At 45.8% G+C, this 23398-nt stretch overlaps 1 protein-coding gene across 6 annotated transcripts in view; it reads right to left on the reverse strand.

Moving 5' to 3' along the window:
- The window catches only part of LBH (LBH regulator of Wnt signaling pathway), a 213409-nt gene that overhangs the window by 82135 nt on the left and 107876 nt on the right, over positions 1 to 23398 (reverse strand). The window contains exon 4 of one of the 6 annotated variants that reach the window (XM_075925347.2): positions 13370 to 13605. The exons of the other annotated variants lie outside the window; for them this stretch is intronic. Coding sequence (XP_075781462.1) covers positions 13501 to 13605 — 105 coding nt within the window. The 3' untranslated portion in view covers positions 13370 to 13500. Of the gene's footprint in view, positions 1 to 13369; positions 13606 to 23398 lie in introns of those variants that run through there. 6 annotated transcript variants of the gene reach the window in all.

Genomic DNA, 23398 nt, shown 5'->3' on the forward strand with positions numbered 1-23398 from the left:
ACCAACATTAATGTATTCAGCCTCTCACCGATCCTTGTAGGAAAGTATTGTTAGTGTCTTTTTATATATAGGGAAAGCTGAAGCATAAGGTTAAAACTTGTCCCATCTTGCACAGGAAGTGGGTGGAAGAGCTAGGAGTGGAAACCAGCTCTTGTGGCTGCTAGCCCTTGATCTTCCCAAGTATATCACTTCCCAAGTATGTCACTCACTTTCGATGAATGTGGCTGTTGAAAGATTCACGCTTTGTCATAATTTCCTCTCCTACGGGTAGGGACTGCTGGGCTCAGATTTGCATGTCTCCCCATCGTTCAACTCGCCTTCCCCAGTTCTCTGGCACATTCATATTATGAATCATTCCTCTTTCAGGATCCCACAAATAGGATTTTTGTGGAAAGATTTCTTCTATTAGCCCACAAAAGGCTCCATTACTCATGCAAGTCCCATATTAACTAGCATGTTTCTCTAAGGAAGTCATTCAGCACTGCTTGCTAGGACTACATTTGTGTGATCTTCAGAATGCAGTGTGGGGGTGGGAGAAAAAGGATGCAGGAGAAATAATTTGGTCAGAAAATATAGTAGACTTGATACACTCATTTCCCAAGGTGTCAGGTTCAAGAATTAACATTTTTAAAGACAAATGTGTTGAGATGACCATTCATGAATAAAGTGTGTGTAAGGTTATGAGAGTATGTTCAGGGGTGGATACATTAGGAATGTATGTACATGCAAGTATTTATATGTAATGTGCCATATCTTTCCTTCTGGCCACTCTCCTTATCGTGTGTGTGTGTGTGTGTGTGTCCATTCCTTATATGGTTACCCTGAGGGTGGGACTGGAGCGGGTGGAGGGGGGGGGAGGAAACATGTCTGGCTCGTGCTACCCTGGGCTTGGCTCAGACCCATGTGTATGTGAGCAACACTATTCCATGGTAGCACCTACTAGTTAACTGGAAAGTATTCCACCCTGAAAATCCATTTTCACAGGTTCATGGCTTTCTGAAACATTGAGCCTTTAAGGCTGAAATTTTCCATTTCTGGTCTTTGTCTGGAAGTGAATCTGTTGTTTTGAAAAATTTGAAAAAATTCCCTCCAGCTGTTTCTGAATAACTCAGTGATTAGGGAATTACATTTTTCTTGTTACCATAACTATAAAATTACACCCTGACATATATATTTTTAAAAAATAGGGCTACAGAAAAATGATAAAATATTAAATCTGTTCTTGAACTAGACCTCATTAAGGATAGCCCTAAGAGGAAAACATTATTTTAAAAAAACCTAAAACACATTTAATTGGAAAAATCATTTCAGAGCAGAATTCGGTGAAATTTTCCAACAGGTTTTTTTTTTTTGGATGGAGGAAAGGGAAAACTGTAGGTTCAGGGACAGTGAAACATGGTGGTTTATCCAAATCATTTCAGTAAATGGAAAAATAATCTGAAAAAAATTGAAAGTTTTTTTTACATTTTCAAAACATTTCCTTTTAATTGTAGTCTTTAAAAATTCAAAATCTAAACAAAATGTTTTGTTGGATCCAGAACAATTGTTTTTTAAAATTCACCAATTTTTTTTTAATCATTTTCAGAATTACCAGCAAACCAAAAAGCTTCCTGTTTGCACAGGGCTACTTCTCTGTGTAATATATAGGTTGGACCTCTCTTGTCTGGCACCCTCAGGACCTGACAGGCCCTGGATGAGGGAATTTGCCAGACAAGGGGAGGTCCTCTGATACCAGCCACTCAGCCAGCTGACCCTATCCACTGCTGGCTCCTTCAGTGCAGCTGGGCTGTTTGCAGGCCAGCTCCAGCCCCGGCTCTGCTGTTGGCCAGCCAGGCAGCTCCCGCCCCACTGCCAAATGGCAGGTTATCTGATCAGGCTGCCGCAGCCCCAGTCCTGCTGCCATGCAGCACGTTGCCCCAACCACACTGATTCTGTTGGGCTACTGTGGCTGGCTTCCCCTCCGGGCTGCCACGGCCTCAATCCTGGCCCTGATGCTGGGCGGCAGGCAGCCTCAATCATGCTGCCGCCACCATGGCCGCCACCTCCCAGGCTGACACAGCCCAGCCAGACTTCCCCTTTTGGGCTGCTGTGGTCCAGGCTGCACTGCCGGGTGGCAGAGAGCCCCAATTGCTCTCTTCCTAGGCTGCTGGGACTGTCAAAGTCACACTGGGCTCCCAGATGCTGGCCCTCCTGCCCCAGCGTTCTCCCATCCAGGACCATCCATAGTCAGGCCGGACCATGGATGTTGCCAGACAAGAGAATCCTGGATTTAGGAGATGCAACCTGCAGACATGTCCCTTAGTGTCAGGACACAGCAATTATAACAGCCGCCTATTTGTTCTCACCTAAGGAGTTCTGCTTTGATTCACATGGTAGAAGCCTGCTGTTCTTCAGCTGAAGGTCCCTAGTTCAGTCCTTCCTGACAACTACAATGAGCATAAGTGTACATCAGCAAGCTTTGCTATGTAATCATGCCCACTGGGGACCTGGTAAAGCCTTCCCCTTTGCAATATCACTGAATATGCTTTTTGCCAGACCTGATTAAGGGGCAGAGACAGGCAAAAAGGCTGGTGCTGGAAAAATTTGTCCAGATATTATAAAAGTGTCTCACTGCAACATAGTCAAATCCTCAAAAAGGGTCAGGGGATGAATACCTTTATGTCAAGAACAGGTGGAAATTGGGGCAGGGAGAAGAATTACAGATTCCAGGATTTTAGTTTCTCTATAACATTTTTTTCTGCATTTTTTCTGCAACTTCTAGGCTTCCAATTTTAAGGGCCCCATGGTTCTTTCCATATGTGGCATGCTCCCCTTGGCCTTATGAAGCTTAAAGCCCAGGAAATTTGATTCAAATTACAAATCCTTCAAAAGTTTTGGGAGTACAGCTGAACAGGAAATGGTCCATTCGAACCCTGTGCAAAACTGAGACGTTTCAGTAAAAACAAACAAATAAAATCACAACCAAAACCAGAAAGAGACTTCAGAATAGCAAATAGCCAACTGATCTGGGCACTCATCTGGGAGCCACATGGACTCATTCTAGGCAGAAGTTTCATCGAAACAGGTACATTTCCATGAAATGTTTCAGCTGATTGAAGAAATCCCCATTGTCCTATAAAAAACATTTTCACTGGAAAATTAATGTCCAGCTCAATTCTGGAATATTCAGATCTAGGTTTTGGTTTGGGGCCCCTCCCTAATATGAGAACATGCACAAACACAACCTGCTACATACCCAGCCTCCACAAAACTGCATTATCTCTTCTGTTAGAGTGTCTCTGGAACAGTTTTTGGTTAGGCAGCAGGTTTCACAGAGGAGTGATACAAATCTTGCCCTCTTTTCCTAGCCTGGGTGCCCAAAGAGATGAGAACATTCTGCCTCCTCTGCCAGGCTCTCAGACCTGCTGGCTGGGGAAGCAAGAGCCTGAGTCTGGTCCCTCCTCCTTGATATCCTGTAAAGTCATTCTTCCCTCTGCAGCTGCAGCAGCTGAGCCAGGCTTATAAAATGATGTTTTACAGTCTCCTCCTCTGGGAAAGCTCACCTTAGGAAACCTCACTGTTCGTTAAGTTTAGACTCACTGGTGCCTCTTTCATACTTTTTTCCACTTTAGCTACTTGTTGAAGTCATAAAATAGTGGGTTATAAATCCATAGGGTGCAATTATTTGAAGGTTGTTTGTTTAAACACGTCACACACCCATCATCTTTTAAGTGCAGCTTCTTAGTGGGTGTCTGGGCCTCTACATGCCATTTTACTTCTTCAATCAACAGGACCTGATCTTTTGGAGCCTGAGAGTTACATAGGGTGTGTCTAGACTACATGCCTCCTTCGACGGAGGCATGTAGATTAGCCAGATCGGAAGAGGGAAATGAAGCCGCGATTAAAATAATCGCGGCTTCATTTAAATTTAAATGGCTGCCCCGATCTGCCGATCAGCTGTTTGTCGGCAGATCGGGAGAGTCTGGACGCGATGCCCCGACAAAGAAGCCTTTCTTCATCGACACAGGTAAACCTGGTTTCATGAGGCTTACCTGTGTCGATGAAGAAAGGCTTCTTTGTCGGGGCATCGCGTCCAGACTCTCCCGATCTGCCGACAAACAGCTGATCGGCAGATCGGGGCAGCCATTTAAATTTAAATGAAGCCGCGATTATTTTAATCGCGGCTTCATTTCCCTCTTCCGATCTGGCTAATCTACATGCCTCCGTCGAAGGAGGCATGTAGTCTAGACACACCCATAGACAGAAGAGACATGTGATGGGTTGGATCATAGAGGTCCCCTTGGGTTTGTCACCTGGTGTGCTGATTATGCCATTGATGCCCACCTTCCTGCCCTCTGAGGTGCCTCACCATGCTGTCCTACTGGGCCAGATTCTCTGCTCTCCCTCAGCCACGGCACAGAGTTGGGGTAACCACTCCCCAGCAGAGCAACACAGACACTGAACCAGCTCGGTTCTGGGATAGCTCAACTATAGGGCTGGTGGCAGCACCCAGGTACCCAACCCTCAAAAGGGACCAAAACCCCAAATAAATCTGTCTTACTGTATAAAAGTTGTACACAGAGAAAGCTTTTATGTTCACCCTCTTTATCAAGGAAAGAGAGACATGCACAGTGGTTGCTTCCCACCACCCAGCACCAGTTAATGGTTATTTGCAGTGGCCTTGATAATAAACAAAAGTGTTTTTCATTAAATATAAAATTAGGATTTAAGTGATTGCAAGTTAAAACAGACAGATCAAAGTAAGTTACTAAGCCAAAACAAATAAAACATGCCAACTAATTCTAATACGCTATGGACAGCAGGGAAAAAGCAGCATAACAGAAGCAAGTGGTCATTAATAATCATGTGTGTTCATAATTGCTATTTGGTGAGTTTCTGACTTGAGTGCCTGAAGGTGAAGGTAAAACAAATCAAATATTTACATTCTGAAAAGGCCTGACAGACACGTAGGGCCAAATTCCATGCTCATTTGCAATATTATCCCAAAGAATATAGTGAAGTCGTTCTGGATTGAGGCCAGTAATACTGAAAGCAGAACTTGTATGCTTCTACTCTGTTTTGTGGAAGGCACCTAAGATATTTAAGAAACAACCTAAGATAAGGCTGTCATTATGATGTACCACTAAATACCTGAGATTGTCTCCTCTGAGTTTTTTAACCTCAGGATGCATTGTCTGCAATTATGTGAACAATAACCTTTGTAGTTATGTTGCTACAGTGAGGGTAATCACATTCTAGGATTCAGGGTATATATTAGTTGCCTGCTGGAGTCTGGAAGAAAATTCCTCCAAACTCCTTCTGATGTGTATAGCATGATATATATCATAGATAAGATGTATTTGTGGGGCAGGATGGGGGGAGGGGAGGAGGTCGACAGACTTTTGAGGGCCCTGGGCAAAGTGGGAGAGCTAGTTCTGCACTCCCAGAAGGGGCAGAGTCTTGGTTGGACGAGGTGGAGCGGGGGGGGGGAGGGCAGCCAGGTCTCTGCACCGCCTGGACTGTGCTGCATTCCCCTTCCATACCCAACTCAGTCCTTAGTGCCTCCCAGGGCTCCATCAGCAATTTAAAGGGCCCAAGGCTCCAAAGTAGTGACAGCTGGGAGCCCCAGGCCATGGAGCAGCTGTCCTCTTCGCCCACCTCCCCGCCCAATCATCAGATCTGAATGCATCATGGGTTTTTTTTTTTTTTTGTTGCCTTCCTTTGTAATATCAGATTAGATGAACTCATATTTTGATCCTGTATGAAAAATCTGCTGTAATATTTCTCCTCTTCCCTCTTAAGTGTGCTGACATGACTGATAATGAGAATGGGGGCTGGCAGATTGTAAAGCTGTTTCCTAGTCAGGCTCTTAATATCTTTTCCTCAGGAGATTTCTCTGTCCCAGCTTCCTACATAACCTGCCTTATTCATTCTCTCTCTAGTAAGTCTGATTAATACAAACAAAGGTGAAGATCAGGGCTACTCAACACACGGCCCATGGGCCATTTGTTTGTGGCCCGCGGTGCAGTTTGGATTTACATGGGCTCAACACGTGTCCCGTGGGTGGGATCCTTTTAACATGGCCTCCACTGGGAACATGCTCTACAACAGCAAGTCAATATAATATTCTTCTGTTGATATGAGTTTTAGTAGTTACATTTCTGGACTGTCATTGCTCATTAAAAGTGCTGTCATATAGGTGGAAATTGGGTAAATATTGCTTTTTCTTAATAGCAGCAGAACTGACTTAAATGGGGCCTGCGTGTTGTGTATCTTGCCTTAATCTTTCTAGTCATACCCATCAGTGTGAAATATGCGATTTGCATATATTTGCATATATATTTACATGTATATGCAACCACACTTAAGTTTCGGCCCTCGTCATGTGTTGTGAGTATCATTGTGGCCCCCCGGGGCTTCCAAAGTTGAGTAGCCCTGGTGTAGATCCTCCAACGTATTTAGTTTCCTAACTTCCCACAGCCCCAGCAGTGGCCTGGCATTCTGATGAGATAAGGATCATTCTACTTAGATCTTCTGCACTGGAGACCACATCTATAAGTCTCTATTCAGGCAAAACCCTCTTGGAGAGTCAGCTTTCTGACATACAAACTTAATGGACCTGCTTAAGGTTAACTAGGCCAACTGTCCAGTCTAAGTGAGTCAACAACACAGCTCATCTCCTGTTCCACCCTTATCTCCAGAGGAAAGGAAGCAACACCCATCTGCTCCAAGAAACTCACAAGATTTGACAAGGCTCCATCTTAAATATAAATAGGGCCCTACTAAATTCGCAGCCATAAAAAATGTGACACAGACCGTGAAATCTGGTGTCCTCCCATTGAAGCTGTCCTTTCCTGTGCTATACAGATTTCACAGGAGAGGGAGGGAGATCAGCATTTCTCAATTTGGGTTCCTGACCCAAAAGAAAGCTGTAGAGGTGGTCACAAGGTTATTTTAGGAGGCTTATGGTGCCACCCTTACTTCTGCACTGCTTTCAGAACTGGGCAACTGGAGAGCGGTGGCAGGTGCCCAGCACTGAAGGCAGCAGCCCACCAGCAGCAGTGCAGAAGTAAGGTGGCAATGCCATACCCACATCACCCTTACTTCTGTGCTGCTGCTTTCAGCGCTGGACACCTGGAGAGTGGCAGCTATTGACTAAGGTCCCAGCTCAGCAGGCAGCAGCTCAGAAACAAGAAGGTCCATGACATCCTTACTTCTGCACTGCTGGTGGGAGTAGCTCTGTCTTCAGAGCTGGGCTCCCAACCAGCAGCCACTGCTCTCCGGCTGCCAAGTCAGCACCACCACCACCAACATAAGGACAGAAGTAAGGGTAGCAGTACTGCAAACTCCCCCCCTCCCTCCACACACACCATAATCTTGCGACTCCCACACAACTCCTTTTTGGGTGAGACCCCCTACAATTACAACACTGGGGAATTTAAATAGCTGAAATAGTGAAAATTTATTGTTTTTTAAATCCTATGGCCTTAAAATTGACCAAAATGGACCATGAATTTGGTAGGGTCCTAAATACAAACTCTACCAATCACCTAGGAACAGCAGTGGGCTAATTGTGAATCTACTACAGCAGCTGCCTGAAAACCACCTCAACACTTAAGGCTCATGGTGGTTTGCCCCATTATGCAACCCACAAAAGAGCTTGTGAACTCCCCTCCTTGGGCACATATGGATCCTTTTCAGCAAATAGAAGGGTCTGTTTCCAATATCCAGTGCTGTACGGTAGTTCCATGATCCCATTACCAGTATTTGTTGAATGGGCACGATTGTATCTAAGACTGAGAAGGTCAGAGGAAAGATGCCTGAAATTCTTTCCAGAGCATGGCCTTTTCTGACCTATTACAGATTTCTTCTGTGAACGCCTGAAAATGCAATTAAAATGAAAAAAACCCAAAACTCAGTCTGAAATCTCTGATTCAGCCAGTCTCTCTGTCTATGAAACATTCATTAATAGAGCCAGTCTTCTAGGACACTGATTCAATAGAGGCAACTGTCTGCCTCGATCCCAGTTCATCAAAAGTTCATTAGGTTTCTGTTCTAAAAGAGCTCAGCTCAGAATTAATGCTGCACTCTCAGCAGTCAAGGGGACAGCTCAGGTAATGGTTTAATGGCCTTGACATTACCATTTGCTATGTTGACAATGCAGTTCGGCAGCCTCTCTCACTCATTCTGCCCCTCTGTCGGAGAGGTGGAAGCCAGACTCCTTACTGCTGTGAACTGGCACCACAGTGCGACAGTGGATGGAGCTCCCTCCAGTTCACACCAGCTGAGAAGCTGGTCCTTTGTCTTAGTTCTGTTAACTGACCCAATGTGTAAAGCTTCCTTTTGCATTGCCACGGTGTTGGGGATTCCAGCAAGGGCCTCGATCAGATACTGCTGCTTGGCTATCAGAGCGTGCACACACAAGCCTGAACTTTGTATTCACTACCCCCATACCTAAACGATATTCACAATGAGCCATGGGAGACCTAACAGTTTCAGTGGGGGGCAATGTTCTTCTGCAAACATGGACTAATACTGCATGATAGTTCACTCAAAGAAAAACTGAAGTCAAAGGGAGTCTTCCCATTAACAGCGAGTGGTCTTTGGATGTGGCTTGCCATTAAGCTGCTGGTGCATTCCACCTCAGAGGTTGATAAACTTTATAATACACCCCACACTGAACATGTGGAAAATGTGTGATTGTCACTAGCACTATTCAAATGTCAGCACTGGCACAACATTGGCTCCCTGTCACATGGAACCTAAGTCTTACGGCAATGCAAGATCATCTGCATAACTGAATCTTTGCCTAGCAAGGAATTCTGGTTGGTCTTCTGTGGACATTAAACACCAAGGATAATGATTTGGAGTCTTGGGACAATCCAGTCCACTGAGTATGCCACTGATTTTTCTGACCCTCCATCTCGACACAGACATGTCCATTGTTGAGCAGGGAAGAGGTGACCTGGGATACCTTGCTGTTTCTCCAAATTCTTGTCAAGCTCAGTAGGAGTGTACAATGGTTCACCCATCACAAGCAATGGCAGATGAGCAAACACAACCCCTGCAACTTTGCAGGCTTCAAAGGCATCTTCAAAAGTACTGAGTTAGATTTACCACTTGACCACAGCCTAAACATCTTGGACAGAAACCAAATTAGTCATCAGTCAGATGCTTGTCCACTAATGGCACTACTTTATCCATTATCATGCTTGTAAGCTGAGTAGAGTAAGCAGACTGGGTCAGAAACTCTTTGTATGATTGAAACCATATAAATCCCTAACTCTGCAACCACTTGGGCCTGTCTCAACAGCCTTGGTGTCTGCACTCCATCCTCAGTGTTGAGCTGACCATTGTGGACTTTGCTGTCTCTAAGAAGTGAGTGAACGTCCTGCTTCCCTGGTGCATTCTGCGCTGTACTTGGTGGGCTGGTTTATCACGGGGAAGGAGCTGGAGTGTGACGTGGATGGGAGAGAGACTGCAGCGCTGCTCTTTACTTGTCCGTCAGGATTCAGCTGGCAAATGGTGGCCGACACTTTTTTGCAATTCTGGCACAGATTTGATTCTGTCAGTTGAGTCCCTTCAGCAGACACACCATTGCTTTCCAGGATCTTTTATAAGCATTTTCCTGAGCCCAGTGATTTCTTCCAGGGTTGCTGGCAGACTTGCCGGGTCCCCAGACAAGGTGTGTGGGGCTTGGCTCTGCAATCCTGGAAGGGGTGGAGCCTCCAGTAGAAGGGGTGGGGCTGAGGCTAGCCTACCCCTGACAGCCCTTCAGTGCCACCCAGCGTGCACTGCCCAGGGCTCTGGCCATCATTTAAAGGGTTCGGGGCTCGAGCCAGTTGGTTTCAGTGCTGCTGCTGGTGGCAGCACTGCCGTCAGAGCTACACATCCAGCTAGCAGATGCCACTCTCTGTCCACACGGCTCTGAAGGCACAGAAGTAAGAATGGCAATGTCACGCCATGCCACCCTTACATCTGGGTAATCTTTGTGCTGGGAGGGATGGCTATGGCAGGGGTAAGGAAAATTTGGAGTGGCTATCACCCCTGCAAGCCCTCCCTTGGCATCCCCCCCTGCCCAGCTGCGGAGTACAGTGCCTCAGTGCTCTAAGCCACACATCCAGAATGGCTTCTCAACTCAGTCAATCCTATAGGACCATCACAGTGACCTTGAAATTGAATCCCACACTGTTACTCTCCTGGGGAGTGCACAGCAATCAGGGTAACAAACAGGCACATGAGCCATCCGATTCATGGACACGAGGAAGTCCAGAAAAAGCTTTGCTTCAGGAAATCCCTCACCCCAAACACAGTGGTTGCAGAGTAACACAAATGGTGGGAAACGTCAATGATCTTGGAGAACCTGGTTCCTTTAGAACAGTAGTTCCCAACCTTTACAAATTTTTGGCGGACCAGAAACATTTTATTGGAATTTCTGCACATGCATTATGCAAATAATGAATATGCAAATACACAAATAAAATGTTACCAGTCTGCCAAAATTCCCGGCCCCCAGAACTGCCGCGAACAGCTGGCTTCAGCTCTGGCAATCGCCACATGGCAGGCACCTGCTGCAGCTCAAGCCAGCTGTTTGCGGTAGCTCTGGGGGCCGAGGCTGAGATACACCCCAGCCCCAGAGCCCCCCAGTGCCAGCCCTAACCCCTAGAGCTCCCCCACCCCTCCACTACCCCCCAGCACCAGCAACTGACCTCAGAGTCTCCTGCACCCAACCTCCCCATGCCAGCCTCTTGCTCTCAGAGCCCCCCAGTGACAGCCCCCCATCCCAAACACCTCAGTTCCAGCCCCCTGCCCCTTAGTGCCCCCCACCAGGTCCACCAGTGCTAGCCTCCTGTTTGCAGAGCCCCAGTGTACCCAAGTCCCCCAGAACTCCCCCATGCCAGCCCCTAGTCCCCAATATTAGCTGCACCCCCAGAATCCCCAGTGCCTGCATGCCCCCCAGCCCTGTGCTGCCTCCCAGCCACCAGCTGAGCACTGCTGCCCTGGTCGCAGCTGCTCTAAGGCTGCCATGCCGGGCTCTGCATGGCCCTTCCTCCATACAGCGAACCACTCTTCTACATCCAGGAAGAGACCCCGCCCCTGCCCAGTACTGGCTGGCTGAGACACAGGGCAGGACCCATTTCTCCCAACAGCTGCGGTGGGAGGGGAAGTGCTGGGTGGTGTACCTCAGCCCTGTTGCCCAGAGCTGCCACGGCCCGGCAGCCAGCGGTTCACGGCTCAGTGCAGTTGGGAACCACTGCTTTAGAGCTACTCCCTCAGGCACTGACCTCAAATGAAAACACAGGTGTATTCAACATTGCCTGAGAGCTGGGGTCACAAAGACTGGTTGCAATATGGCCAAGTGGAAGCTGAGAAACAATCCCAAATGTAAATGTGGAGAGCCAGGCAAACACTTCTACACTGTGTAATGCAGTGCACTTGTCGATATCCTGTACTCCCGAGGAACTATTTGAGATAACCAGGAGATCTTCAAATGACCAGAAACTGAAAAAAGGGTCACAAAAGAAGTGGAAACTAGCTCAAATGACAAAAGATTAATATATCTTCCCTCTCCACAAGCATGTAGGGACAAAATAGGAAAGGCCAAGGCCCAAAACAAGTTAAAAATAGCTAGGGATATAAAGGATAACAAGAAAGCATTTTACAAGTACATGAGAAGCAAGAGGAAGACCAGGGACAGAGTAGGTCCATCACTAAATGAGAAAGGAAACACAATAACAGAAAAGACAGCAATGCTCGAAGAGTTAAATGCCTTTTTTGTTTCACTTAAAACAATAAGTAATTCTTCTACTCTACTCAGTATTGATAAGGTCTCAGCTGGAGTTCTGGGCACCACACTTCAGGAAAAACATGGACAAAATGGGAAAAAAATGCTAATGTAGCAGCAAAAATTATTTTTAAAAGTTAGTAGTGACTAGTCAACTAATCTGGACCAATGGTGGAGAATCCAAGGTTAAAACAGGAAAAGAACAAATTAAGAATTACTTAGACAAATTAGATGTTTTCAGGTTGGCAGGGCTGATGAAATAGCTCCAAAACAGTTAAGGAACTGGCTGAAGAGATCTGAGCCACTAGCAATTATCTTTGAGAACTCACAGAGGATGAGAGAAATCTCAGAGGATTGCAGATGGGTAAATATAGTATCACTCTAGCTATAAAATGGGGAATAAAGACAACCTAGGAAATTACAGACCAGTCAGATTAACTTTAGTACCTGGAAAGACAATGGCGCAAATAATCACACAATCAATTTGTAAGCAGTTAGAAGATAATGTGATAAGTAACAGGCAACATGGATTAGTCAAGAACAAATCAAGTCAAACCAGCCTAATATCCTTCTTTAACAGATAACAAGCTTTGTGGGTGGGGAGGGGATGAGCAGTATATCATATCTAGATTTTTGTAAGGCTTCTGATACTGTCTCACATGACCTTCTCCCAAATAAATGAGAGATTTACAGCCTGCATGAACCTACTGAAATGTGGGTGCTCACCTGATTGGAAAACTTTAATCAGAGTTACCAATTGTTCACAATAAATCTGGAAGGGTATATTGTGTGCGGTTCCACAGGGATCTGTCCTGGCTCTGCTTCTGATCAATATATTTATAAATGGTTTGTATAATGTCATATAGAGTACTCTTATAAAGTTTGCATCTGATGCCATGTTGGAAGGAATTGCAAGCGAGGGATTACAATTCAAAATGATCCCTGTGAATTGGAGAAATGGTCTGAAGTAAGTAGGATGAAACTCAAGGACAAATGCAAAGTTCTGACTGAGAAAGAAGGAATAATCAGTTGCACACATAAAAGTGGGTAAGGACTGCATAGGTCAGAGTACTGCAGAAAAGGGATTGGGGATTATAGTTGATCAATAGGGTAACACCCTTGCCAAAAAACAATAACAAAAACAAAACCAACTCCACCCCACCCCGAACAAAAAACCCGCACAAAAAGCAAACATTATTCTGTGATATATTAGCATGAGTGTTGTAAGCAAGACCTGAGAAGTAATTCTTCCACTCAACTCAGCACTGATAAGGCCTTAACTGGAGTTCTGTAGCCAGTTCTTGGGGGATTTTTGGGGGGGCTTGCCCATGGAAACTTGAGATTTTAATGGGGTTTTATATAAATGTTACCAAAAGGAGGGAATTTGAGCCCCAAACTGAATACGTTGAATACACTAAATGCACACACTCTTTCCCCCAGAATACCTGGAACTTGGGGAGAAGGTGTACAGAGATAACAACAAAAGGGCCACATTTTCCCCTCAGAGGGGAGGAGGGGAAAATCAACCTTTTGACAGACTATTTTTAGTACCAACAGGAGCAGCACTTGCAGGGTGTGACAGAATTTGAAATTTGATTGTGCTGGGTATAGGGCAAGGCCCTGCTTTATGGGCCTTGTAATCTAAATAGGAGCTCAGAGTGGAATCATTGATATCCCCCTTTTACAGCTGGAGAACTGAGGCACAGAGAGATTAAATACCTTTGAGGATCTGGGCCTCAAGTGACCTGCCAATGTTCACTCAAGAAATCTGTGTTCAAACCAGGAACTGAGCCAAGGACTCGTGAGTACCAATCTTGTGCCTCCACCGCAAGACAGTTCTTCTGAAAAGAAAAAGAGTTTCTGGTTAAAGTAACTCTTTTCCTGAGGACATGAGGATCCCAGATAAAATCTTCAAAATCTCTTAAAGCAGGGTAATGGCTAACTTCTGTTTTTGACAATGCCGTAGGCGTGGAGGAGCCTACCTCTGGGAGAAAGTCAGTGGGAAAGCCTACACATGGTGGGGCTGGCTGTATGGGAGATTGTTTGACATGTAGGGTTTTTTTTAGAAGTCCAGTTGGAACAAAGGGAATCTGTCTTCATGGCTCAGGTAACGCTACCTAAAACTGCAAGAGTATTTGGCAAGTGCTATAAAATGGGGAGAAAAGTGATGAATCATAGAAATTTAAGGGACCTCAAGAAGTCCTCTAGTTCATCCCCCTGTGCTGTGGCAGGACCAAGTAAACCTCGACCTTCTCTGATGGGTGTTTGTCTAACTTGTTTTTAACAGCCTCCAATAATGGGGACTCCATGGCCTGCCTGGGAAGCCTATTCCAGCGCTTAACTGGCCATGTAGCAAGCAAATTTTTCCCAATACAGTAATTCCTCATTTAACACTATAGATATGTTTCAGAAAATGATCGTGTTAAGTGAAAATGTGTTATGTGGGGTCAATTTTCCCATTGAAAATAATGGAAAAGATGGGGGTTGCGTTTCAAGCGGTGGTGTCTGTTGGGACCGGGACATAAGGTTGGGGGAGAAAGGGGACTGGGTTACAGCAGGGAGGGGAGGTGTTTGGCTCTGGGGAAGGGAAGGGAAGGGAAAGGGAGGAGAGGGAAGGGGGATTGGGTTGGGAGTATGCCCCTGTGACGGGTCTGCCGGGACCTGCACTAAGTCCAGCGAGGGGAGTTCGCCAGGGAATGGCCCGGCGAGCAACCCAGCCATCGGCCTGCAAATGGGAGAGGAGGAGAGGGGCAAGGCGTCCAGCGAGAGGGAGTCAGTGGGGATCAGTGCGGTGAGCGGCGAACCCTCCGCCGTTTTGCAGGGAAGCGGGGGAAGCCCCGCACAGCTGCTGGCAACAGTCCAGCTGGGGAAATCGTGTTATTCTGAGGACGTTCGTGTTTTATTCAAAAAACGTTCCCTAAAAAAAAATCATGCTATCTCGAAAATGTGTTAAGCAGGCACATGTTAAATGAGGAATTACTGTATCTAACCTGAATGTCTGGGTCAGACTTCTAAAGACAGTTAGGCTCCCTACAGATGCAGTCAGGCTCCTAGTTTTCACAACCCCCTAGGCACCTAACCAGGCTTGCTGATGTGAGGTGGGTTTGGGGGAGCAGCAAAGGGAGAAATGCCCCAGGTCCTGGCAATTCTAAAGGGCCCAGGGCTCCTGGATGTTGCTACTGCGATGGTGGCCAGATCCCAGGACCCTTTACAGCACTCTTCGCACAGCACTCTTTGGCCAGCGCTAAGGGCTGCTTGGGGTAGGCATGACATGCTCTGAGCTGTACTGAGTCTGCCTGGGGGAAGCTAGCCTTAGCTTCAGCCCCACCCCTTCTGCCTGAGGACCTGCCCCTTCCAGGAATATGGAACCAGCCCCCCCTTCTTGCCTAGAGGCTCGGCAATGCTGTCAGCCCCACTGTACCTAACTGCATCTTTAGGTATTTAAATACCTTCAAACGCCTGCCCCTTCATTACTCAATAGGAACAAGAACAATTTTTTTAAAAAATTCAATTTAAAAAACAATAATCAACAGCACTGGCTTGAATGCAGACTGAATCCAATCAAGGTGGCAAATGGTTAGCACCAGAAATTCTTGTTCTAATCAGTTCGCCAGGCCCTGTGGTATTTTGAAGCAGAAACTTTCTTCTGAAGAAACACGGTCTTTGATTCGGAGGTTTTGTCACTTGTCTGTCACCGTATTTCAAAATTTCTCCTGGCCGCAGAAAAGCCGTATTATATTCACTGAGATTTTACCATTAAGGGATTAGACTGGCTTAAAATGATCTTACACCAGTGAAGGTGGGGAAAAGCAGTCACAGTGCTGCTTGTTCAGGACCAGGCTCAGGCACTTTTTTGTTCTCTTTTCCATGGACATGGCACATAGGTGGATTGCGTTTTCATGAACTTTAGGGGAGGTGCTTCAGAGACAGATCCTCAGCTAGGAAGTCAACAAAACTCCAATGAAAGTCTCTTTGTTCACAGAAACATGGGTGCCCACTCACAAAAATGGGAATATTCTTTAGATCATTCAACTAGGAAACCGAAGGCATAGCATGTGACTTAGTTAGCCAGTCACAAAGCTTCAATAGTGGCCACTGAATAATGCATGTAGTCCTTATTAATACTTCTTGAAAAAATCCAGTAGGATGAAACCTATTTGTAAAAATTATAGCAACAAGGAAATCATGCTCAGTGGTTGGACAGTTGAAATAAAGTAGGCTGAATCCAAAGTTCACAGGGCTGATCCAACCAATTCTCATTATCTTACATGTACCTTTTCCAGTCCAAACATGCACCTTCAGTCTAGACAATCTGCATTTGTGATTAAAAAATTCCAGCAAAGAACAAGTGCAGAGGAAAATGAAAATTTAAGAAAATAACTTTTAGAAAGGAGTCATTTGAACCTCTACAGAGAGCACTAAAAACAATAAGGAGTCCTATAGCACCTTAAAGACTAAGGGTATGTCTACACTACAAAGTTAGTTCGAACTAACGGACGTTAGTTCGAACTAACTTTAATAGGTGCTACACTAGCGCTCCGCTAGTTCGAATTTGAATCGAACTAGCGGAGCGCTTAGTTCGAACTAGGTAAACCTCATTTTACGAGGACTAACGCCTAGTTCGAACTAGCTAGTTCGAACTAAGGGCTGTGTAGCCCTTTAGTTCGAACTAGTGGGAGGCTAGCCCTCCCCAGGTTTCCCTGGTGGCCACTCTGGCCAACACCAGGGAAACTCTATGCCCCCCTCCCGGCCCCAGACCCCTTAAAGGGGCACGGGCTGGCTACGGTGCCCATGCCAGGTGCAAGCCTGCCAGCACCCAGCTAGCAGACCCTGCACCTGGCACGGCACAGAGCCACCCACCCGATGCCCCCAAGCCCACCCCCTCTTGCCGGGACCAGGCTGGCGGCTCCCGGGAGCTTGCCCTGGACCGCAAGAGGCGGGCACCTTCCTGGGCTAGTGCGGACATCGTGGACCTCGTCCACGATCTCCGCACTAGGCACAGGAAAGTGGCCGTCTAGGGCAGGAGAGCTGCCAGCCTGGCCACCCAGGACCAGGTGTGCATGAAAATCAAGGGGGTCCACTGAGACCCCCGACCCTGAGCCCTGAGCTTACAATGGCCGTACTGGGTCAGACCAAAGGTCCATCTAGCCCAGTAGCCTGTCTGCCAACAGCGGCCAACCCTAGGGACCCTGGAGGGGATGGACCGAAGACAATGACCAAGCCATTTGTCTCGTGCCATCCCTCTCCAGCCTTCCACAAACTTTGGGCAAGGACACCACTCCTACCCTCTGGCTAATAGGACTCCATGGACCCAACCTCCATGACTTGATCTCACTTCCCTTTAAACTCTGTTCTAGTTCTAGCCTTCACAGCCTCCTGCAGCAAGGAGTTCCACAGGTTAACTATTTGCTTTGTCAAGAACAACAACTTTCTCTTACTAGTTTGAAGCCTGCTACCCATTTCTTTCCTTTGGTGTCCTCTAGTCCTTCTTTATGGGAACTCAGGAAGAACTTTTCTGAATGCACCCTCTCCACCCAACCCCTGCTTTTAGAGACCTCTATCCTGTCCCCCCTCCGTCTCCTCTTTTCTAAGCTGAACAGTCCCAGTCTCTGTAGCCTTCCTTCATCTGGGACCTGTTCCCAACCCCTGATCATGTTAGTTGCCCTCCCCTCTCCCAGCCTTTCTCTTCCCCTCTCCCACCTCCTTTTCCCAGTCTCCCCCAGTTTTTTTTCAATAAAGACAGAGTCAATGTTGGAAGAAACGTTATCTTTATTTTGTACATCAATAAGAAGGGGGGCTAAGGAAGGGTAAGTGGAAGGAGGTGAGGGAGGAATGGGGTACGAGCCCCCGATGGGGAGGACTGGGCTGGCTCTGCGGGCTTCTGGGGGTGGAAGCTCTCCTGCAGCCCCCCAATTACTCCCTCTCCCCAGATGGCAGCCTGCGGCAAGTGCAGCCGGGCTGATGGCCGAGTGGTGTGATGTGCCCAGTGTGGGCACTCAGGGCACTCCAAGCCAGAACTTCGTTGCAAGCAGGGCACCCCTTAGAACTGTGTGTCCGGGGTGGGGGTCGGGACCCTTTAAGCGCAGCCCTCGGCTAGCCTGAGACAGCATCTCCATGCTCTAAGTCCTCCTTTTATGCCCTGCCGGCACTGCTTCCGGCCATCCTTAAGCCCTGTTCAGGGTCCACTTAATGTGGACTTGCTAGTTCGAACTAGCAAAACGCTAGTTCGAACTAGTTTTTAGTTCTAGATGCGTTAGTTCGAACTAGCTTAGTTCGAATTAACTAATTCGATCTAAGTTAGTTCGAACTAGCGCTGTAGTGTAGACGTACCCTTTCAGATGTATTAAGGCACAAAGGTTTTGTGGGCAAAGACCCACTTCATCAGATGCCCATGAAAGCTTATGCCTAAATAAATCTGTTTAGTGTTTAAGGTGCCACAGGACTCCTCATTGTTTTTGAGGATACAAACTAACACTGTGACCCCTCTCAGACTTGAGAGGGTATGTCTATACGGCATGCTTATTTCAAAATAAGTCTACACTGAAGGGAAGCCTCAAAATTAGTACAAAGCAAGATTCCCTAATGTAGATGTGCTATCTTGATTTGGAATAAGATTTCAGAATAAGCCGGAATGGCTGTGTAGACATTCACATTGTTATTTCAAAATAACGCTAGTTATCTTGAAATAATGGTGCAATGTAGATGCACTCCGAGTGGTACCAACAACTCCAGAAGAAAGTGGACTATAAGGATCAACTCACTTCCATGTCAGTTAATGATGACCGTTGGAAAAACCATTCCAGCCTGATTTGGTTTTGAGCTAGCAATTTACAGAGGTAATGACCCTTAGCCTCTAGACCATCCTCTCTAAACTCTCCCATCCTAAGTTTTTCTCTGGATCCGTGTAGGTTAATTATTGATATGAAGTCAATGTTGCAATTTATTACAATAACAGAAGGCATGATTTCTTACAGTAGTTTTATTACTTTTCACTTCCATAGTCCATTTTCATCAGAGTCTGGAAGCATTTTGGAAACAATTAATGATGCCCTTGGAAAGAGGTAAAAAGTCCATTGCACAAATGGAGAAACTGAGGAACAGAGCATATAATTCACATGGGAGTAGAACTCAGGAGTCCCAGTGTCTTTTGCTATCACTGCATGTTTGCCTATTTTACCCATTGTTGCTCTGTTACACATGCCAGGCAATGGACATAATCAATAGTAGGCAGGCAGCGTATTAATTATCCATTACATAATGCAAACATAACTGTATTAATAATCTGTGCAAATCAGGATACTATATCATGTAACCTTTCATTACTCACACTGCTCATCCCACTCCTTTCTGTGAGAGTTTGCTTTACTTTTTTATTATCTGTCATTCCGTGGAACCTTGCAAAATAAAATGCTTAGTGCAGTTCTGAATGAGCCAAGTCTGCCTGAAAGCCCGGCACCTATTCAAAGGCTATTATATTTATCTCTCTCCCATTGTACCACCCCGCTGAGAAAGCAAGTGCTCATCTCAGAAGCACGTGGAAAGATGTCAGCCTCAATGTGTGCATTTCTGGAGTGGCTTCTCAGAAAACACACTGCATTCAAAGAGCCATTTGTGTGGAACCATCTATATTATAATGATAACAGAAGAGACTAACAGCTGCTAGTCACGTTGTATGGGGCCAAAATCAGCAAAGCGGGTAAATACACTGCATACAGCGCTTAGGAAGAGCTGGTTGAAAAGTTTCAATAGGGATGATTTTCCAGTGAAAAAATTCCCATTTGCAAATGCAAAATTTTCTATGGGGAAATTTCAGTTTTGGAAATGAAACACAATTGTTTTTTTGCCTGGAAATACTGAAATGACAGCTCCCTGTTGCCTGTATTAAAGAGCTACACTACTGGGGGAGATCTATCTAAGTTATCACAGCTGGGTTCTCTGCAGGCATCTGGGAGACCAAGTGGCAGCCTGACCTGCAGCAGAGACAAGGAAGAAGCCCAGGTGGGGAACTGTGAGCCAACTTTCTTGTCAATTTAGGTCAACATCCATAAGGAACACCATGTCTTAAGAGCCACTGCGACAGAAGCTCTAGGCCCCTTGTGGAGTTGGAGTTATTGTATCGCTCTAGGAGGACACTTACATGGGCAGGTGTCACGTAGGCATGGACACAGTTAGGTTGACATAAGCTCCCTTACGTCAACTTAACTCTGTAGTGTAGCCCTAGCCTTATTCTGCCTTAATGCTGCCTATGTGACTGTCAAGCTTTTGCATTTTATTTTATCTGTATCAATGCAGTTTAAAAGAAAATCAAATCGCCGTGAAAAACTCAAATAGTGCTCACAGCTGGTGTTCTCCATTAGGGTTTTTGCCGTCTCAGTGAGATTTCCACAAAATAAAGATTTAAAGCCCTGTTAAAACAGAACTCTCATGCAAACTTCACTGTAGGACAGCCACATAACAGAACGGAACAGCTTGGTGGAGATATTACAAATCAGATTATATTTGGCTTTAGCCTGGGTCTGTGGGGACAAAGAAGGATTCTTCTTTCCCCACAACATTTGCACCTCCTTACAGCAGGGTCAGACACAAGACCTTTCTTGAATTTTTGCCTCCTCCCACCCCATTGCAGTAGCTTTTTTGGTATTTCTTTAGTACATATGCTAAATATCATATGAAAAAATAAAGGCTAGTAAATAGTTGTAGGGCATTTTAAAAAAGCTAAATCAGAGGCTGTCAGTTTATTGATTATATGCCACTGTAACTCCAGTGATCTCAATAGAATTACTCTTGGTTTGCACTTGTGCAAGATTAGAATCAGGCCCACTACTTTGTTTTTATAAGCATTTGTGAGGCTACCTGCAGAATTGTTTGTTTTTCTGAGCTTATTCAATGCAATTAGTTCTTCTAAAGTCCCTCCTGGGGATGGTTTGGTTAAATAATAACTTACGATTACTTTGCTTTACAAGATTATAGATTTATTTCTGTATGTCAAATTAATGCTGCAAAGTAAATGAGGTCAGTTGTGGAATAAAGAGTTCTCCCTTCTAAAAGGTCAGCGATAGAATGATTTATGGGAACAGATCATCAAACCTGGAAATGTAAGAACTGCCACTCTGGCTCAGGTGAGCGACCCACCTATTCCGGTAGCCTATTTCTGACACACCAGTTCCAGATGCTATAGAGGAAAAATCCTGTTGAAGGCAGTTCTGACTAACTTTCCCTCAAGGAATTTCCTTAAAATTGCCAGCAACTTGGTTAAGCCCCCCAGTTTAAGGACTTATACCCCTTTGAAAGCTCTTAAAATGTTTATTTCTATAACCATGACTGTTCTTGTTACCCATAGCTAATCTTTTTTTAATCTTGTGTGGCCTCACTCTTGTGGCAATGAGTTCCACATACAAACAACGCATGGGATGAAAAGGTTTTTCCTTTTATAGTCTGAACTGATCGCCTTGCAATTTCCTTGTGAGTCACCTTGTTCTTGAGACAGGGAGAACAAATGCTCCCAATCTGCCTTCTCTCTACATCATAGTTATGTTTTGTATGGCTTTATCAAGACCCCTCTTATTTATCTCCTAAGAGAAGCAGACCGTCTTTCAGTCTCTCTTCATATGAGTTTTACCATATCCTTCATCATTCTTGTCAGACATTTTTGAACTCCTCTATTTTTCTCTATCGTTGTTGAATAGGAACAAAGCTAGAACTGTCATTAAGGCTACTGACTTTTAAGGGGAAAGCATTGATTTTCTCTAGCCACCCACTACACAGCTGTCCCCTGCTCCTTCTGAGTCCTCTAGCCCCATGAGCGCTGCTCAGCGCTGCTTGGTGAGCAGAGGCTAGGCACAGAGCCCTGATAGGGCAGCCAGGAGATTGGAAGAGGGATGCTTTTGAGCCAGGGGGAGGAGTGGCTGGGAGCTGCCAGAGCCCTGGCATTGAGACAGAGGGCATATGGGGATGGCGGCTGCAGATACCATAGATAGCACACAGCCGCAGAGGACACTATGAAATTGAAAGCAATTTGATGTTCCAAATTTCATGGTGCCCCAAGTAGGAATAAGAGATCCTCCGCAAAAGGCTTTATTTTCCGGAGAATCACGTCTAGACTGGCGCTTTTCTCCGGCTTATCTCCAAGCCGGAAAAAAGCGGCAGCCGTGTTAATGCAAATACTGCGGGGGATATTTAAATCCCCCACGGATTTGCCTATTCCAAAGTGCTACATTAGCATCCCTTTTCCGAAAGGGAGGCCAGTGTAGACACAGCCTTATTGCGTTTGGGAGCATGGAACTCTATCTCATTGACAGAGGAGTGGTAACAAGTAAAGGGAGTAATTTAAACCTAGTATGGACAGAGGAAGAATATAATCTAGGGAACAATCCTGCATAGCCTCCGGGGGACCAACTGCATGATTCCATGGGACAGAGAGTCAGCTTAATACAGGTTGAACCTTTCTAGTCCAGCATTCTCGGGACCTGGCCAGTGCTGAACTAGAGAATTTGCAGAACCATGGGAGGTCAATATTGTCTAGCAGTATTACCAGCACTTCCATTGCTTACTTGGCTCTTAGAAGACCTTTGGGGTAAATTAGAGTTAAACAACAGGACAGAAGACAGAGAGCCAGGACTGGTGGCTGTAAACTAATTTTGTGGGACCATAGAAAACTTGGCCACACCCATAATAAGTGGACATTCAGCTAACTAAAATCATACCGGACGACAGATGTTGCCAGATCAGAGTGTGCTGGACTAGAGAGGTGTAGTATTTAATACAACATAAGAAAACAATTTTGACTTACTATATTACAAACATCACCTTGAATAGTTGTAGCTGAAGATCTTTAAAATGTTTTATTTCACTACTTAAAATCCCAAACCTGAACCATTCTTTTTAGATGACAAAGCTAAGGAACTGTCCCAGATTGGGGTATCAGTAGAGGAAATTTTGGAAGAAATTAATAAATTGAACTATAATAAGTCACCAGGGCCAGATGGTATTCATCCAAGAGTTCTGTAACTTCACATGTGAGTTCCTTCAGAACTATTAACTGTAGTTTGTAACCTATCTTTTAAATCAACTTATATATCAAATGACTGGAGAATAGTTAATGTAATGCCAATTTTAAAGGAAGGCTTCAGGGGTGATCCTGGCAAATCTTACTTCAGTACCAGGCAAACTGGTTGAAGCTATCGTAAAGAATAGAATTGTCAGACATATAGATAAACACAATTTTCTGAGCAAGAGTTAACGTGGTGTGACGGGGTGGCAGAGCCCCAAACTTGCAGCCCTTCCCGCGGGACAGGCATCAGAGCAATGCGGGGCAGAAACCGTTGCTCCACAAGGCTGAGCCGGGCAGCATAACGGCTCAACGCCGGGCCCACCAAGCAGAATCCCAGGAGGCGAGGCCCGGCACATGTGCTGGCGGCACCACGCAAGGGGCTAGCTCGCCTGGTGTTGCCGGGCAAACACACACTGCCCCAGCTGACAGAGCCGGCACTCTTGGGGCTAACTGGGGAGGTGTGTCTGGGCGGCGTGGTACGTCCCCCGCAGACTGTGGATGGGGTGACATCAGCGGGACCGCCAAAGGGTGAACTGGGGCAGAGGCCAGGGCAATAAAAGGGAGGCTAGAGGAAACACGAGGGA

This window comes from Pelodiscus sinensis, chromosome 3 (genome assembly GCF_052426305.1).
Source record: "Pelodiscus sinensis isolate ZL-2025 chromosome 3, ASM5242630v1, whole genome shotgun sequence".
Lineage (NCBI taxonomy): Eukaryota > Metazoa > Chordata > Testudines > Trionychidae > Pelodiscus > Pelodiscus sinensis.